This window comes from Pangasianodon hypophthalmus, chromosome 2 (assembly GCF_027358585.1).
Source record: "Pangasianodon hypophthalmus isolate fPanHyp1 chromosome 2, fPanHyp1.pri, whole genome shotgun sequence".
Classification (NCBI taxonomy): Eukaryota; Metazoa; Chordata; class Actinopteri; order Siluriformes; family Pangasiidae; genus Pangasianodon; species Pangasianodon hypophthalmus.
In genome coordinates, this window is record NC_069711.1 from 19930695 (window position 1) to 19949893 (window position 19199).

Below are 19199 nucleotides of genomic sequence, written 5' to 3' on the forward strand. Positions count from 1 at the left end.
TGGAGATCATTTGTAGATATATATTCTGTTGTATATGTCACAGAAAATTCTCTTCAGTCACATCGTTGCATTTACAGTATTGTAGAAGAGTCTCTAACTGAACTGGGTGGTGTGCCGCTTAGAAGAACTTTGATACGGCACAAGCAGATCAGGTTCTTCTTGGCATCATAAATGTTTCAGAGCGAGCAGGAGTGGAGTCTCAGCTCCATCAGAGAGCCCCTGCAGACCGGATCTGTGTCTTCTGCTCATGCTTCGCTGCTCTAGGCCTCAGCGTATTATTGTGCAATGTTCTGATTAAAGAGATTAGACATTGCATTTGTATTTATAAAAAAAGTCACACAAACTTCACGAGTGATCACATGATTTTACACGTTTTTAGACACTTCACGTGTTATGTTCACATGTAATGCATTTTATTTCTCCATGTGTGATTATTTCACATCATTCGTTTAGTTTTACATGGTAAATTTTCACATGTAATGCATGTAGATTCAGTATTTACTTGAATTCACACGTGCATTTTCAGAGTACAACATGGTGAAATGTGGCTTCACAAGTGATCACGTATTACTCAGATTATCACATGTGAAAAATGTGAACGATTTTTCCATAAGGGCTGTTATTAAGTGAAAGTGTGGTTTCAGATACGATGTGTTGTGTTTAATGAACAGTGTTGTTCTGTTCATAGCTCGCTGCCCATCAGAGGCTTGAACAACGGCAACACTAAAACAGCATCACAGCTGTTCATGTAGCTGACTCGATCAGTAAGACGACTCTTTTGTTTCAGGTTAGACACATGAGGCATGTCTGAGGGAGCAGGTGAGAAAATGTGGAAGTGTGTTTGTGAAATTGAGGTTTTTTTCTTTGGTGTTTTTTTGTTTTTTTGCTGCAGGTGTTTGGTTATGAGACACACAGACACACAGAAAAAGATGTTTAGCAGAAGTGCTTGCTAACTCACAGTCGGGTTGATTCTTCAGTAGAAAGACACATGACCGTCCCCAGTTCCCTGAAAAGACATTAGTACAGGCTTGAGCAAGCCTACGTCCAAGCATCAAATCATTCAATAAATCAGAACATCAAAAGCAACTTTACTTGAATGCCTTAGCATGAATTTTTTATTATATTTAAGGAAAATCTTTTGTCATTTTTTTTACCCTGGCTGTCTTTTTCTTGCTTGCTTTCTCTCTCTGTCTCTCCCCTTTGTGACACCATATGCTCGGCTTGGCTTGCTTGGCTTGTAATGGATCTTATGAATTTTTCAGAGAGATTCATAGCTTCCATCATCCCTGGTTAAGTCGAGGACTGTATCACCGAGCAGCAACTATTTTTTTTTTTTTTCGCTGCTTGAAAATCACACATTATTCACAGAGACAAGATTTAAGCTGACTGAAAGAGAGGAGCACTGCTTTAATGCTGAGCTGCTAAAGGTGTTTCTGTGTTAACAGCAAGGATTATACTACCTAATGCATTTGAAACATTTGAGTACACCAGGCTTCAGAGTCCTCATAGCACTTTTCGGGAGATTTATATGACAGGTTTGAGGAGGCGAGAGGATTGGTATTACAGGAATAAATGTGCTTTAGCATTTATAGTTTTTAATAACAGCTCCTGAGCTCCTTGACTGTTCCTATCATGTAGGATCTATGGAAATTGTTTTAGTTTTTAGTGCATTCATGCTCTTAGACAATGTGGTAACAAACATGATGTATGTGTGATATTAAAAGAGAAGTGTTTAAAACAATAACGTGATAATTTATTGTTTTATTCAGAATAAAACAATATGTGCTTTCATAGTAGGGTTTACTGGTCAGTTCACTCAAAACTTATGATCTAATTTTTAATTAATTTGATCACAGAATCAAATACATCATTTTATCTCTGCATGATATCTTGAATAACTGACATCTTGAATAACTCCTTACTCACAGTTGATCAGTCAGTGATATGTAATGTTAAATGAAGCAGGTAAACATGTCTTTAGACCTTGTTGGCCCCTGTCTGAGCAGCAGGTGGGACTCTGTGCTGGCTCCTTGCTGAGGCAGCTAATGGAAAAGCTTTCAACATTGGAAAACTGAGGAAAACGTCAGCTTACATTTGAACAATTTGCCTGTTCTGATGTCCCTCTGTTGTGGTCACTTCCAATGGTCTGGACCATTCAGGACCCCCCATCCTCCCCCCCCCCCTTCCCCAACACACACACACTTTCCTCATCATCCTTCCACTCCACCCTTTCACATAAAACTGCCTCTTCACTTCAGGGAATGTGATGGGTGCAGAGGGACTTGCCTTGTTAAACAGTCTTGATAACAACCAGGGCTTCAGGAGCAAAAGTGCACAGAGAGTGTGTGTGAGTGTATATGTGTGTCTAGGATGCTTACACTCAACTGGGAAGTCCTGCAGCAGACTAGAAAAATGGTTCTGACTCCCAGGAGCCTGAGCTGAGGTGGCATATCATACTGGGATATACTTCAGAGGAGGGGAGCAGATAAATCCTCACAGAGATGGGACACTGTTCTCTTCATTATCATTAGTCTATACATTATTATTATTATTATTATTATTAGCATTAATTTCTATGGGGAAAAAAATCCCACAAATCCCAGTGTGCTTATTCAGCCACAAGAGCATTAGTGAGGTCAGGCACTGATGTTGGGCCATGCTATGATTTGACTATGTAATGGCTAAATGTGTGCAGTCTGTGGGTCTGTAGTCTGCAGAGATGGCCAAAAGTTTGTGGACACTTGACCATAACACCCATATGTGCTTTTTGAACATCTCATTCAAGATACAGTCCCCCTTTGCTGATATAATAAGCTCCACTCTTCTGAGAAGGCTTTCCACTACATGTATAAGTGTGATTATGAGGATTTGTGCTCACTCAGCCACAAGAGCATTAGTGAGGTCAGGCACTGATGTTGGTCCATCACACCCATATGTGGGCCTTGTGGACTACAAAGTTGGAAGCACAGAATTAAGATTTCCCTTCACTGGAACTAAGAGGCCCAAACATGTTCCAGTATGACAGTGCCCCTGTGCACAAAGTGAGATGCATGAATACAAGCTTTGCCAAAGTTCGAGTGGAAGAACTCGAGTGGCCTGCACAGAGCCCTGACCTCAACCCCACTGAAAACTTATGATATGAATTAGAAGACTGACTAGGCACCAGGCCTCCTCGCCCAACATCACTGTCTGACCTCTCTAATATTCTTGACATCTAGTATAAAGCCTTCTCAGAACAATATTATAAACGCAAAGGGGGAATAAATCTGGAATGGGATGTTCAAAACACACATATGGATGTGATGGTCAGGCGTCCACAAACTTTTGGTTATATAGTGTACATCTAGATATTAATTATAATTATTTAAAAATAATGAAATTAAACAGTTTTTTAAGCCCTTTGTCTTTTTTTAAAACATCTTGGAGAATCACCCACAGTTCTTTTGGAATATGTAATATGTTACTTTCTTTAATGGCAAACTTTTTTTGTAAAATGTATTTTTTTATTTTTTTTTTGGAAAAAAATGTTTGATCATGCAGTTGACATCATACAAACCCCTAAGACAAACTTTGTATTAAAAAAAAACATCTAAGACTTTTGCAGAGTACCGTATATACTCTTACACTCCGTATGTTTCAAACGATGCTTATCAGTTCATGCGTGTTATCCAGTGCAGAGAGTCATTCCCTCAAACTCATCCCTGCTAACCACATCACCCTTTTTCTTTCTGCCACTCATGCTTCTTTTCTTTCCAAATATCATGAATAATTTGTGGCTGAGCTGCGCTGCATGATGACAGCTGTGCAGTAGTCTTGCAGACTGTTTTTCAGATCAGGTAAATAATGAATAAAGCACTACAACAAAAGCATGAATCTCACCTCTGCTTACCTGCTGATGAACAGCAGAGGATGATGAACGAGGCTACTAGGATTCAAAATGAAGTAGTTCAGCACTATTTGAGATGATTGGTTCAGGCAAATATAACATTTAATACAATTATTAAAGGACTAAATTCAGAGTTTATCTGGAAACTCAGCAGTGCTGGAAAACTGGTGAAGGTCCCAGGATACTGGACATTGTCTCCCTGCTGGCCATTTCCTCATATACAATTACTCATAGTCTCTAGTACTGATCAAGCTAGAAAAAAAGATTCCTGTGTAGCTTGTCATGTTCTGTAAAACGAGTAAAAATATAACCACTGTTTCTTTGGTTATTTTTTAAATAATATGTCTGTTATGTTTATGCCAATTCGGTCTTCCTAAACTGAAAATATGGTGTCTATAGTCATTATATATCATCTACATTTATTTATTTGGCAGTTGTTTGTATCCAAAGTGAGTGAGGAAGTATAAAATGTGCCAACAAGTGCAAATAGTGGTAGGAAGTTCAGCCATGACAAAACATGAGCCAGTATTAATATAAACACACTAATGAAAAACATCTAACTGAAAACAGTATTATTCTTCTGTCACACATATCTGTCAATCTCATACTATTAAGGGTTTTTTTTTTTTTTGTGCACCAGTATATTCTACCTGTAACCCTCCAGCCCCATTACATAAACCCTGTTATCTTTACCCTCTCACAGATTTTACACTCACGCTCATCATCAACCAAATGTCGATCCCTCCAGGCATTAAGCTGGTATAACACACTGCTCTATTGTTTAGATTCACAGGGAATATGTGTTTTCGACATTCATTCATTCGTTGTCTGTTGATTGACCATGGTATTGTCTGCTTTGTACAAAGAGTTTACAGCTTTCTTAAAGTTGAGTCTCATAAAAAGCAAAAAAAGAGACCTTTCAATTTTTCATGTGCTGGTGATATTAATTATAGATTAACGTAAACCATAGAAAACAGGAAGTTCTGGTTCACGTCGCATAAAGGTGATAGAATTACGAGGCATTATTTATGGTGTTAACTCTTACTAAACTCAGTGGTCTCTCACACCCTTGCTCTGTGTGTGTGTGTGTGTGTGTGTGAATGCAGTGTTCTGATTACTTTGTCACCCTATCGATTGGGCCCTTTTTCTATTCATATTTGATATGCCTGGAGGTGCTGTCTTAAAACCATCACCAATCCAACCAGACTAAAAGGGCCCTTTGAGTGAAACAGGATTGGAGCTGTTAGTGTGCCTAATGAACCATGTCCAGACCTTACAAATAGGCCCAGAAACACTTCTCAACACTGCTGCTGTACTAGATGAGATTTTTATACTGTCGTCATTAATACTGACGTTCAGAATCTTGTGGAAGAAATCTTAATCATAGTTTTTCTAGACTTCCCAAATGCAACCGTGATTATCTAAAGAACATACACTACAGGTACATGGCCAAAAGCAGGTGGACACCTGACCATCACACCCATATGTGGGCCTTTCCTAAACTGTTGCCACAAATTTGGAGGCCTAGAATTCTCCATATATATTTATTTTATGAACATAATCAAACTATTAGGCTCATAATTCAAATGTGTACATAATTTTCTGGCTCTTTGTTTGAGCCATAGAGCTTTTTATTCCTGAAATTTCCATTCACAAAACATGAGAGATCCGAGGATTGAAATAAACCAATTCAGTTCAAGGAACAATGAAGCAGGAAACCATAAAAACTCAATCATAAATATCACAGATAAAGGTGTCTCGGCTTCATGGTTTTTTTGTGTGTGTGTGTGTTTGTTTGTTTGTTTTGAGAACCACTGCTATTTGCTATAAAGTTAAGAGTCGGGTTTCAATCAAGGAAGAAAAGATTTCCCACTGAGCATTTAAATTAGAGTGAAATCCTTAGCTACAGAAATAATCAGCATTTTGGAGCTTTTTAAAAGAAAATTTTAAATGCCACTGGGGATAAAATAATAATAATGATATGAACAATGACGTTTTTGTAATTTCAAAATATTTTTGTAATATATCTATCACATTTTATAGCAGTATAGTAATAATTTCAAACTGCTAAATGCATAAAAATATGTAATGAAAACATACTAGGCTATAGGTGTCAGGATAAAGGAAACACATGAAGCATATAGATAAACACTCAGACTGAAATGTAAAATTCTCTGGTTGTGTTAGATTTACTCAGGTTCTGTTAGAAATGTGTCATTTTGATGGATTTGAGGATGCCTTTGCTGTGTAACCTGAATAAATGGCACCTTTACTTTCGATGACACGGTGGGATTCTTGGGTGTTTTAGGTGTAAACAAAGAGGCCTAATTACTGTCATCCCATAACAATGTAGTAAAGAGCCTACACTAGACATCTGTTGCTTCCCTTCAGAGCATTCATTAGTCTGCTGCTGTTCCACATGCCTAAAGCTTATAGTGCGGTTACAGAATCATGGTGCAGCTTGTTCATAGCCCCGTTTAACCCCAAAGGTAGATATGATGAGTCCTAAAACACTATTTACACTGTATTTCAGGGTTTTGTTTTTAATCAATAAAGAGACCCATAGACTCAAAAGCCCCTGTTTTCTGACACCAGATATGGCTTGTGTGTGTGTGTGTGTGTGTGTGTGTGTGTTTTAGATTTGCCAACGGCAAGAAAGAACCTTACAGGATTGTTTACTTCAACATAAAGTCATACTTTACTTAGCTGGTTAAAGAGAAGCCAGTTAAATAAATACATGATACAACAGATCATATATAAAACCCAACCTGCGTGTATTCTCATACTTGAGATGTGTGTCACATCCCAAAACGCACAGCACCGCACTGAACAAGGTGGCGAAGCAGAACGCCGCTCAGATTACCATAGTAACAGTAGGCAGCCTATTTAGTAGCCTGCAGTGGCACGCGGTTCAGGACGTGGCGATGGAAGCGCGCGTGATGTTAAGCACGCGCCGGATTGAAGCTCATCACAGAGCGCGTGCAAAAACCGGGCCGTTTTAAACTGGCATACAGCTGCGCACTTTTCAGTCTCAATAAGCGTTTTTGCTTCTTTCACAAGTAAGGTTTTTCCCCCGATTTATGTGATTCTGAGGCCTCAGTGAATTTAATGTGCTACATTCTATAGGCTATATCTTTCTTTAATTCTTTATGCACTCATCATGGATAAACTAGAACAGACCAGAATGCATGAATCAAACATCTGATAAATTAGCTGTAGGCTATTAAAAGCTCTATTAAAATAATATCTTATGTGCCTCATATGCCATTTTTTTATTTTTCTGACTGTATACTACTACTACTACTACTACTATTACTACTACTTCTACTACTACTACTAATAATAATAATAATAACAATAATAATAATAATAATAGTGCCTAGTGTTCCTGAAATAGGCCCAGACCCACTCTGATAAAATGATTACTGGAGACGAAATTATTATTATTATTATTATTATTATTATTAATGTGTTGGCGGAGTTTTCTGGAACATGGTGAGATCTTCCACAGAGATACACAGTGTGCAATGTGACGCTCGCGCTACTTCAGTCATTAATTTTCCACAGGGAATTTTAAACAGATAGCTTACGCATCTACACAGAATAACTAAATTAATGTTTGCAGCAGGTAAGCATCTCACGATTCAAACACGGGAAACAACGAAAACCCATGTCTAATCATTTCATCGGAGTTGTTTGAGGTGAATTGAACATTGCTTTTTATTAGAAAGCTGCGATGCTGCAACACATCACACTGAGATATTAAACATCGCACTGAGATATTAAACATCGCACTGAGATATATTTCCGAACAAACCTGATTTTCCCTTTTTCAAAGAAATACGCGTAACAAACCACAGCATTATTCATTGCAATAAGTCAAGTATTGCTTTTAATCATTTTAATTCAGCCAAATAATAATTGTAATTATAAATAAATAAGGTTTATGGTTAAAAACAAATATTTCAGCATGTTATATATTTAAATAAGCTTAAAAGGTTTAAACTGCAGGTGAGTTGCAGGGTCCAACCTGTCTAACCCATGTGCAAATGTATGTAAAATAATAATAATAATAATAATAATAATAATAATAATAATAGAAACGGAGAGGACAAACACGTCTGGGTAGGCGAGTTGAAAGAGTGGAAAAATATTTGTGAAGTCAACAAATCAGTCGAGGTTTCTACAGTGTACTACACAAACAGTCTGGGTTTGGATTAAATCTCGTGGTTATTGTAGTGCGTGTTTTGCCAGCAGAGGAGCAGCATGGCGTCACTGTGAGCAGCGCTGATTTCCTGCAGCTCAGCTGATGTTGCCTCTGATAGCTGTGTCCTTTCCCGCGGCCGTTACTAACTCTACTGCCTCCTGGACTGTTTTGGTGATAATATTTTGGGTTTCTGTAGCACCGCCCTTGTGGTATTGGTTTGAGTAAAGCACTCCTGATATGGTCTTAAGCCTACACCATATCATCCCACAGCTAAAGCCCCAGTGGTGAACAACTAACCCGGGTTTCTAAACGTAAAGCAGGACACAAATAAACGGTGGAAGTGGTAATTCAGTGTAGTAGGTATTAATTCAAAGTGGTAGTTATTCAACTCTGATTTCAATCCACACTTGGGATTTTGCTGTGCATCTTGCCCAATCCTGCCAGACCTGCTGGGTGACTTCTGACTCACGATTTAGGCTACACAAAGCACAAACAGCATTTTGGAAACATTAAAATCATGGAAATCTCTTTAGCCTACACTATAAACACTTGCTTGGGAATCCCCTGTCAGCTTATAGACCCATGGCCTACTACAAAAATTCCCAGTGTAGAATTAACACCTACATTCTCAAAAATACAGGTACCAAACTATACTTTTCTTTGTCATCGGCATGATTATCTGATGTCATCCTTTGCACCTTTGGTATACAACCTGGAAACATCAATATGGTAACAAAGGTGCACAACTGGACCTTAAGTACCGCTGACATACTTTTAAAGCTTTACTCTGAAAGCTGATTAACACTATGCCACCTGCATCGTCTCAGGTAAAAACTAAAGCTAGGAAAGACTTATCCTTTATGGTACCATCACATCCACAAGGTAAAAGTACAGTTTGGTACCTTTATTTGTGAGAGTGTACCTAGGCTTCGTGGACGCACAGACTCTGTATAGGGTTAAAAGGACCTCAGCCAAAATTGTTGTAAATGGATCAGAACTAAAGAGGTCGAGTAACCTCATGCTAATATGGTCATGTTAATTGCAGACTACACTAGGTTCCATTAAGTGAGCAGTTAGGCCTGCTTTAATTCAGCCCTGGAGATTTTACAGTGATGCAGGTCAGCACTTGGTAAGGCAACCAACTGTCCAGAGATTGTTGACTGGAAATTTTCTAGAAGCTGATTCATTCCTCATTTCAGTCCGTGTTGCGTCTCCTTGTGTCTCCTCAAGTCCACTTTGCGCTGGAAGCCTTTTCCACACAAGTCACAACCAAAAGGTTTAAAACCAGTGTGCTTTCGGCTGTGTGTTATCAAATTTGAACTCTGACTGAAAGCTTTGCCGCATACTTGACATTTGTGAGGCTTCTCTCCTGTAAAATAGAAAAAATAGAAATCAGCTCTTGATTTGACACCTCAAACGTACTCATTTTGTATTATGTTATAGTCTAAGCATAGGGCCTATTGACAGTTCTCATGCTTGTCAATCTGTAATAATTCACACAACATATGAAAATTAGCGGTTTAAAGCTAAGGTTAGGGGCAGGGATATAGTTCTTACATTTTAAAAGAATTTATTCATATGACTTTCAACAAAATCCATGAGATTATTGAGATTTATGAGATCAGGTATAAGAGGGGCATGCATGACCAACCATGAAAACAATCCCATTAGAATATAGCAATACTTTTTATAGACTAATTACAAAACTGAACTGATATGATAAATAAACATCTTACGAACAATTTCCAACTACTTTTTATCGCCAGTTCATGCTGTGTAACATTTTACAGATGGTGCATATTCAGTCATGCACCCCACCTCCTTGCTCCAATCAGACTACAGCATAAGGTTTGGATAATGCAAGATTTTTTTTTTTTTTTACTGAAATTCTATCATGCATATTTTCCTATACTATACTATGTTTCCTAAACTATGTCATGGTTGTTTGTGTGAATTCAGTGACCTAACGTATTTAAAAGGTAACAATCTGTGATAATAAACCCACCTGTGTGAATAAATGTGTGTTTCTTCATGTCTGATTTCTGATGAAACCTCTTGCCGCAGTACTGGCACGGGTAAGGCCTCGTATCGGAATGGATGAGAAGGTGTGTAGACAGAGTAGAGGATCTTTTGAAAGTTTTCCCGCAAATTTTACAATCAAAACTCCTCTCCTGTGAAAACAAGATGACAGGTAATGTAAAAAAGGAAAAGAAAAAAAACACTGAAACAGTTCAATCTCTGGGCACTGAAACAGTTCAATCTCTGCTAGGGGTGGCAGATTGGTAAACTGAACAACACTTACTTGAGAATGAACAGATCTGTGCTGTTCCAGGCTGACTGCATGTCCAAAAGTTTTCCCACAAATGTCACAAGCGAAGGGTCTCGTTCCACTATGGGACCTCCGGACATGTACTTCCAGACCATGTGGAGTAGAGAACACCTGCGGGGCAGAAAAAGACAGCTTGCTCAGCACACACAGTACACCACCCAAGGTATTTGCAACACATATGAGCTAGTGTTTCCTAAAGAGCTCAGGGACCTTCAGACAGGCTACAAGCCTGGATGTAGCAAATAGGGTTGGAAGACTGCTATAAGTTACTCCACTGTGCAAAATAGTAAACAGTATAGTTGTGTGCTGTTACCTTGCTGCATTTGATGCACTTGAAGGCTCCATTCAACACGAGGCGAGTGCACAGCCCGGCTGTGTCTGTTTTTATCTCAGGTCTATGAATTTCCCTGTCTACATACAGTCCAGGGGCAGCAGCAGGCCGCTCAAATAGGTTTGTAGTCGACTCATAATTGCCATAAATACTCGTGCTAGATCCCCTTTCACCAAAAAGAGAAGATCCAATCACTCTTTCTCCATAATAATTTAGGGAAGGACGATGGTGATTAAAGTTCTGCCGGACCAGCTGTCTCATCTCAGACCCTGAATAGCTGTTGCTCCATGGCTCGAAGGGCACCGCAAACGGCTGGGTTTCATCAGCACCCGGTGAAAATGACTTTTCAGAGTCTGTCAAGGAAAAAAGAAATCAGTATTTCCTCAGTTCTGAAGTCTGTTGTAAATGTTGCCCTTTTGTTGGCTTGTGTCAGTGTCATTTAAAAATGTCATGCATATTAGAAATGGATTTTAGTGGATGTCTAAGTTACAATGCAGTGAATATACAGTGTATAACATATAATTAAATAGGATAAAGATGCCTGTTAGTATAATATATATATATATATATATATATATATACAGATGAGAAGAAACAAAAAATCAATATTTTAAGGCCACCATGTTAAATAGGAGACCATGTTAAAAATAATAATACTGTATAATGATAATAATAATCCCTCAGTAGCATTTCCTACTTGGCGTGCAGCTACCACAAGGTTCTAATGTAAAAATAGTTTCAAGGCACTGAAAACAACCTTCATGCGTCACTTTTTGTATCAATTTTTCCCCTACACTCGCAGAAAAGGGTACTAAACTAAAGGGTACCGTTCCTTGCTGCTGGGGTGGTATCATCACTGGTACGGTTAGTATGAATCTTTTACCTAGAAAGGCACATAGGCCTAGTGTGTCTTTAAAGCGTCAGTCTAAACGGTTACAGTCCAAATATGTAGCTTAAATCATTTTTAAAGAAAAATATAGCCACATTTCTAGGTGAAAGGTACATATTCAAGGTTCAAAAGATAGTGACAAAAAAAAGTAAAGGTACAGTTTAGTACCCTTTTAATCTGAAAGTATAGGTCTTATATTTTGTGGTGTTTTATATTTACTTTACTTCTCATTATTATTATTATTATAATTATTATTAATAATATTATTTGTTGTTGTTGTTGTTGTTGTTGATAATAATAATAATAATAAAATAATAATAATAATCATCATAATAATAATAATAATAATAATAATAATAATAATAATAATACCTCAGTAGCATTCCCTAGTTGGTGTGCTAATAAATACCCCAAATTTCAAAGGTGAAAAATTAGTTTCAAGTCGCTGAAAAGTAAAACACTTCCAGCTTCACTTGTCTATTGCCTGTAGTGGTTTATAAAGTCCATGTGCGCACAAACCACTTTCGTGCAGTGTTACTAGAGCGCCTGAAGTAAAGGTACTACAATAATACAGCACACACAGGTTGGTACCTGGTGATGCAGAGGGTGATGGAGGCCTCCAGCTGTCCTCATAGTCTGAAGAGCGCTCACACACACTGCTGCTGCTGCTGAGAGGAGAGCGCGAGGCAGCAGCGGCGGAGTCCGCGAGCGCTAACACTTCCACCGCCTCTCTACTGCATTCATCCACACACACCTCCCCTGCTTCTGCACTCGTACTGTCTGCAAGATCACACACACACACACACACACACACACACACACCATGGGTTTCAGAAACGTCTTTAAAAATATTTGTCCTTTAAACAAATATTGTTGTGCTGATTAGATTTTACTGAGAAAATGTGAATTCAGCTTCAGCTAGAGAAAAAACCTGAAACTGGATCATATCTACTCTACAACTCCACACGAGTCATCCATGTGCTCATAAGCTTTATAAAACAATATTTAAAAAATGTCAAAATTAAAAAATAGATAAAAAATACATAAAAAAGAAAAAAGGAAAAACGTTTCATTTAATTTAAATCAACAATTCATATCCCCAATAACTAAAAGAGTTTAGAAAATGAACTACATTAACACTGGCCTGATTCTTATTCATCTAATCAATATACATCCCATAACACCTTATTCTAACATTCCTAACTTCCATCATACACATTTATCATTAGTCATACAGCAGAACTCTATCTGCACGCGTTGTAGCAATAGATATCATTTTAAAAGTTCATTATTTTATTTAAAAAAAAAAAAAATAATAATAATAATAATAATTCTGTGTTAAATGACATACCTGCGCAGATATGAGCTAAAATGGTCTCGAGTCTGTTGTAGTTGTCCTCTAAACTCCGCGGCTGGTGGTAGCTGTGAGCCTTTTTGCTCTTCACCAAGAAAGACCGAGGCATTTTTCTGTTCTTCACTATATCCTTTTTTCCTACAAGTTAGCAGAAAAACAGCAAGTGGTGGTCAGTCCGTGTGGAAGTCCGACTGAAAGGCCGTGAAGAGAATCAGCTCTGCTGTAAGGCTATAAGGCATCCTGAGGGAGAACTGCGCATGCGCAACTCGGTTCGCCCGTCTGCCAGGTGTTGCAGGCAGACAGGTGCTTTAAATGAAAGCCAACATAAGGGTTGCTGCGGTTTTTTTTTTTTTTTTTTTTTTTTTTGGAGGAGGAGGAGGAGGAGGAGGGAGAGGAGGAGGAGGAGGAGGAAGGCTCCGCTGCTGCATAAATGAACACGAGCACTCAGCCCCATAGGGAATTAGGAGCCGAGCAATCAGGATTAAATGGTACACTGGCTTTATCAATGTGATACTCGATCTGAAGCAGCCGCAGGAGAGGAGAGGAGAAGAGAGGAGAAGAGAGGAGAGGGGAAGAGAGGAGAGGAGAGGAAATACTGAGAGACGGGTTAAATACAATTCTGTTTCATCATCACACATTTAGTGCAGGCTTACAGTTTTAAGTTCAGTCTTATTAATAAAAAAGTCTATAAGAGTGGACTAATCTGTGCACGAATCCTGATTTGATGTCAAGTACTATCAGTGTTGTGTTTGTGTAAGTACAAACACGAAAAAAAGCTCTGAATTGTCCCTGTTCTTGTCACTGGGGTTGTCCCCTCAAGTGCACACCTTTTGTATCTTTTGTATCGTTTGAGTCTTTGGCCTAAAGACGTGTGTTGCCTGTCGTGTACCTTGGAAACTTTCCTCTAAAACTATTTTATGCGTAAATAGATTTCATACACGTGTAAATAGATTTAAAATGATTTAATGACTTAAATCGTTTTAAAGGTAGGTTATTATATCCACATTCTATTATCCAGAGGGAAAGGTACAGTTAAGTATTATATTTTACTGAAAGGTGAAACTGGGAATGCATCTGGAGATGTCATTTAGAAGTAAGTAACGCACGTTTTCCCCCAGCATATTTCTAATAGTTATAATATATAGACCTAATATAATTCGGATCCTTTCCTGATAATAGTCTGAGTACTAAGTCGACAACTGATTAACGAAATACGCAAAAGTGCAACAAAAGCATGTTGAATTAACGCGCAATTCTTAGCGTTTATATAGTCTGCTATTTTCCTTCCTGGTTTGATGTGATTTTTTATGAAAAATAAAATGAGCAGGAGCTTTGTGTTGCTGCACACCACACGGCTGCACTTGCACTGCACCGCCCTCTCGAGTTTCACGCCTGCTTTTTCCGCGAGCACGTGCATGAGGAACAGAGACGCCTTGTTCTCCCTGAGTGCAGAATCGGGACGCCGGTGATCTGCTGTCGTCAATCCCCCCCTCATCCCCCTGCATCCTCCTGGCTGGAGGAACAGTAGGAACAGAACCCCGCATTGAGCCCGCAAAGCAGACGGACCGCAGGTACCCATGATGCGCACGCGCTCTCTCACCTTCTGCACGCCGGCTCGTGCCGTTCAGCGCCTGAAGCCCCTCTCAGCAACTTCTGAGGCCTCTGCTTTCACTGAACACTCACAACATTTACCTCTGTAGCAGAGTCTTTTATAGATTGTCTCGTGGTATTAGAGTTGTGATGGGCGCAACCACTGATTTACTGATCCCCCAATTTTTTTTTTTTTTTGTACAGCAAACACTAAGAGGAAAAAGCAGATTGTCGGTTATATGATTGATAACTGCATGATTCATTAAAAAAAAACTTCCGTTCGCACTATGTGCACGAAGTAGCATACTGAAATATTATTTGTTTGTTTGTTTGTTTGTTTGTTTGTTTATTTATTTATTTATTTATGCGAACAGTGGCATTCCTTGCAAAATAGTAAAAAAAAAAATAAAAATAAAATTAGCTTGCATTAGGCAAATTTTTCGAGACATCCAAACCACCACCGGAACACGCACAGAGACCCAGAGACAGTTCAGGCTAAAAACACCATGATGGTTAGAGGCCTCGTTTGCTTGTCGCAAAACACCGACAATTAACTAACGGTATCACTGCGCAGCTCTCGGCTTTATCAGCGCGACACGGACAACAGTGAACTCAAGTCAAAATCTGAGACATTTAATCTCCAACTCCAATCTTGGACCTTGCAGAGAGGTTTTAGATTGTGGATTTGGAAATGTCTCAGTACCACGGTGCAGGAAATCAAAGCGCAATGTGCTCTCCGTTGATTAGACGCGCGCACGCGCGCGCAACCGCAAGGCATCCGGGCACGACAACGCGCACAGTTCACTAATTCCGACATTTTATTTCTGCACCAAGAACAAAACATATGTTTAGTTAAAACCTGCCACCAAATCGCATACACAAGCTTAGAGTTTTATTTTTATTTTTTTCTCTCTCTCTTTTTTTTGTTTCACCTGTGCGACTATTTCTTACATGAAGCAACACTCTCAGTCACAGCTATGTTTTTTGGACAACAATAAATAACAGCTTCGAGCTGTGCAACCCGAAATAAGTAAATAAGAGTTAGAAACTTGACTGGAGTGAATATAGACATTAAAATATATTTTAATGTGCACCATGTGACAACACAATTATAAGCACAGAGATACTCACTTTTTCTGTCATGCATTATTATTATTATTATTATTATTATTATTATTAATAATAATAATAATAATAATAATAATAATAATAATTATAACACATAATTGGAGGTTCACCTGCTGCAGCTTCTCTTCTTCCATACAGGTGATATTTTTCTTTTACATATATATATATATATGTATATGTGTGTGTGTGTGTGTGTGTGTGTGTATATATATATATATATATATATATATATATATACACACACACACACATATATATATAGATGGATAGATATAGATATAGATAAACTATCCATCTATATCTTTAGATAGATAGATAGATAGATAGATAGCACGTTTTTAAAGGTGCACGTGAGAAGCACAGAGACAGGTGAATTGATCTCAACGCGAACTTTGAATCGAGTCGTGATTTGCTGATCTTGAGGCTCTGATTGCTACGCAGATATTAGCGCTTACTTTCAGAAACCCAGCCTGCTCCAGACGATATTTTTTTCAAACTCATCACACACACACACTCACGCACACGCGCGCGCACACATACACACACACACACACACACACACACACACAGTGCATGCTTACCTGTGATCCCGTGTTTGTGTGATCCTGAAGCCTCGGCTGTGTCTGTAACGCCGGTGCTGTGAGTCTACACCTCCGCCATGCCGGCCTGTGTTTCACTCTGAGCTGTGACAGACAGCATAACTTCCTGAAAACGTTATTCGTAACACGTTTCGTTTAGCGGCTCAGGGTTGCACAGTCGTCATGACAACAGCGCTCTTTTTTTTTTAAGAACACGTTATCATTATTGTATAGCAGAGATTTGAACCTGACACAGACTACTACACATTCATTACAGGTCAGAGCACTAAAATAAAACTGAGCGCACTTCATATCCAACTATTAATAGGCCTGGAAATGATAAAACAGCTCAGAGAAAGCATAAGAAACTTCCTTATCTAACATCATTTCATAATTTGTCACATGAAGAATACAGACAAGACTCGAAAATGATTTGTCAAAACAAGCCAGTTTGCTAGTGATTTCGGCTCAGTCTTATTAGTCTTGAGTTGTATGACTTGATAGAGAACCTACTGTTAGTTTTAAAGTTCAGTTTCTAGGTATTTATACCACAACACTTGAATTCTCCATTCTTATTTGTCAGAAGGTGTTGATTAATCTTCTATAACAGCAGCTCTGACAATAGTGCCAGCTGTGAGCCAAATCACAGGTTTATGCACTCCTTTAATAAGTGAGGTTTCTTACAGTAACAGCTTATTCTCAAGGGCCAAATTGTGATGGCTAGACGACTGAGTCAGAGCATCTCCAAAAGGCAGGTCTCGTGGGGTATTCCCGGTATGCATGATTAGTAAATACCAAACGTGGTCCAAGGAAGGACGACCAGTGAACCGGTGACAGGGTCACGGGTGACCAAGGCTCACTGATGCGCGTGGGGAGCGACATCATATGGATGGCCGGGTGTGTGGGAGTTGTTTACCTGGGGAAGAGATGGCACCAGCATGCACTATGGGAAGAAGGCAAGCTGGCGGAGGCAGTGTGATGCTCTGGGCAATGTTCTGCTGGGAAACCTTGGGTCCTGGCATTCAATTGTTGAGGAATGGTTTGAGGAACATGACAAAGAGTTCAAGGTGTTGACGTGGCCTCCAAATTCCCCAGATCTCAATCCAATCGAGCATCTGTGGGACGTGCTGGACAAACAAGTCTGATCCATGGAGGCCCCACCTCGCAACTTACAGGATTTAAAGGATCTGCTGTTAACATCTTTGTGCCCGATACCACAGCACACCTTCAGGGATCTAGTGGAGTCAATGCTTCGAAGGGGCAGGGCTGTTTTGGCGGCGCAAAGGTGGATCTACACAATATTAGGCAGGTGGTTTTAATGTTATGGCAGATCGGTGTATAACAAGAACTAACTTGTCTCATGGACATTCTATAACCTTAAATGTAACGACAAACATTTAAAAAGCATAACAGTAACTCCACCCCAAATCACACCACCCCTTTGCAGATTATCTTCCTATACCGTGCCAATCATTTTCATTCATGTCATTATTTCATACATAACAGCAGCTCTGACAATAGCTCTGGCTGCAAGGCATATCACAGTTTTACATTAATGTCCTCATTCTAATAAGTTATTGTTTCTATAGTAACAACTAATTCACAGGTGCTTGTACGGCAGACACTCCACATAATCTAAACCTAACAATAAATTATTATTATTATTATTATTATTATTATTATTATTATTTAACAATGAAAAATGTAAAATTGTTAGTGAAGCTGTCTGTAAGGAGATGTTTATTTAACTTCTCTAATGCACCATTATTCACAAATTAACCATAGGTTTATCTCCTAGTCATAAAATGCAGCTTGTCATGTTACTGAGAAACCGCAAAGCCCTCTTCAGGACACAGGGCTTTGCAGTTTCTCAGTAACATGACAAGCTGCATTTTATGACTAGGAGATAAACCTATGGTTAATTTGTGAATAATGATGAATTCACAAATTAACAAATTCACAAATTTTTGTCTTATTAACTTCAAGAAAAAGTGAGGAACCAATTGTTTATTGTTGCTATAATGCACGTGATGATTGGAAATAACTTGTTTCTTGGATGTTCCACATTAAATGTTAAAATTTCTATAATAAATTCTACAAATGGTACAACTTACCATTCTTTAATAAATAAAAAAAAACTGTAATTGTTGGTAAATTGCTGTGGTATAAGAATATTAAAACATTTTGGGACACACTACCTTGTCATCGTCATCATTATTTTCCTGTAATAGCATGTCACGTTGTGCTTTATACATGAGGCTCGCCCAATATGATCTTTTAAAAGGTATCAGGAAATTTAGGGTTGTTGGTTAGAGTTACATATATACATATATACATATACACACACACATATATATATATATATATATATATATATATATATATATATATATATATATATATGTAACTCTATGTACACATACACACATGTTCATAATAGTTAAAGAACTAATGTTTACATTATGTGAACATTCTTTGCAGTGGAAAACATTTCTTCAGTTCTTTGGGGCACCAACATAAAATTCTAAAAGACATGTGCAATAAAAGGTTTTATCGTGGCACCTTTCAATGTGACTTTTCATTGTAAGTATAGACAGCCCTATTTCAGATTCAGAACCTGGAAATTCCAGCACATTGTTTTACACAGTTCAGACTATTTTGGGTCACCTAAAGCATTTGTTTCGTTTTTAGACAGCTGTGTTCCTTGAAGGTTTAACCACCCGTACTGTATTACAAGCATTTGAATATCACGGATCGCCCAGTCGAAACGTGACTCATTTCACAATCTTCATATTAGCAGCTGGCTATTCTTCTAAAGGGTTGTTCTCAAGGTTCGAGGTTATTGGTTTATTCTGCCGTCAGGGTGAAAGCCATGAGCAACTCATCAATCTTACAAGACACTACAGG

General features: G+C 38.5%; 1 protein-coding gene across 1 annotated transcript; it reads right to left on the reverse strand.

The window, feature by feature from the left end:
- Window positions 1–7760: 7760 nt before the first annotated feature.
- Window positions 7761–16747, reverse strand: gfi1ab (growth factor independent 1A transcription repressor b). The gene is made up of 7 exons (XM_053232074.1): window positions 16296–16747; window positions 12994–13134; window positions 12234–12422; window positions 10736–11106; window positions 10396–10533; window positions 10099–10264; window positions 7761–9462 (listed from the first exon to the last, which is right to left on the reverse strand). The coding sequence occupies exons 2-7, from the start codon at window positions 13103–13105 to the stop codon at window positions 9284–9286; spliced, it is 1155 nt and encodes a 384-aa protein (XP_053088049.1). The 5' UTR covers window positions 13106–13134; window positions 16296–16747; the 3' UTR covers window positions 7761–9283.
- Window positions 16748–19199: the final 2452 nt, after the last annotated feature.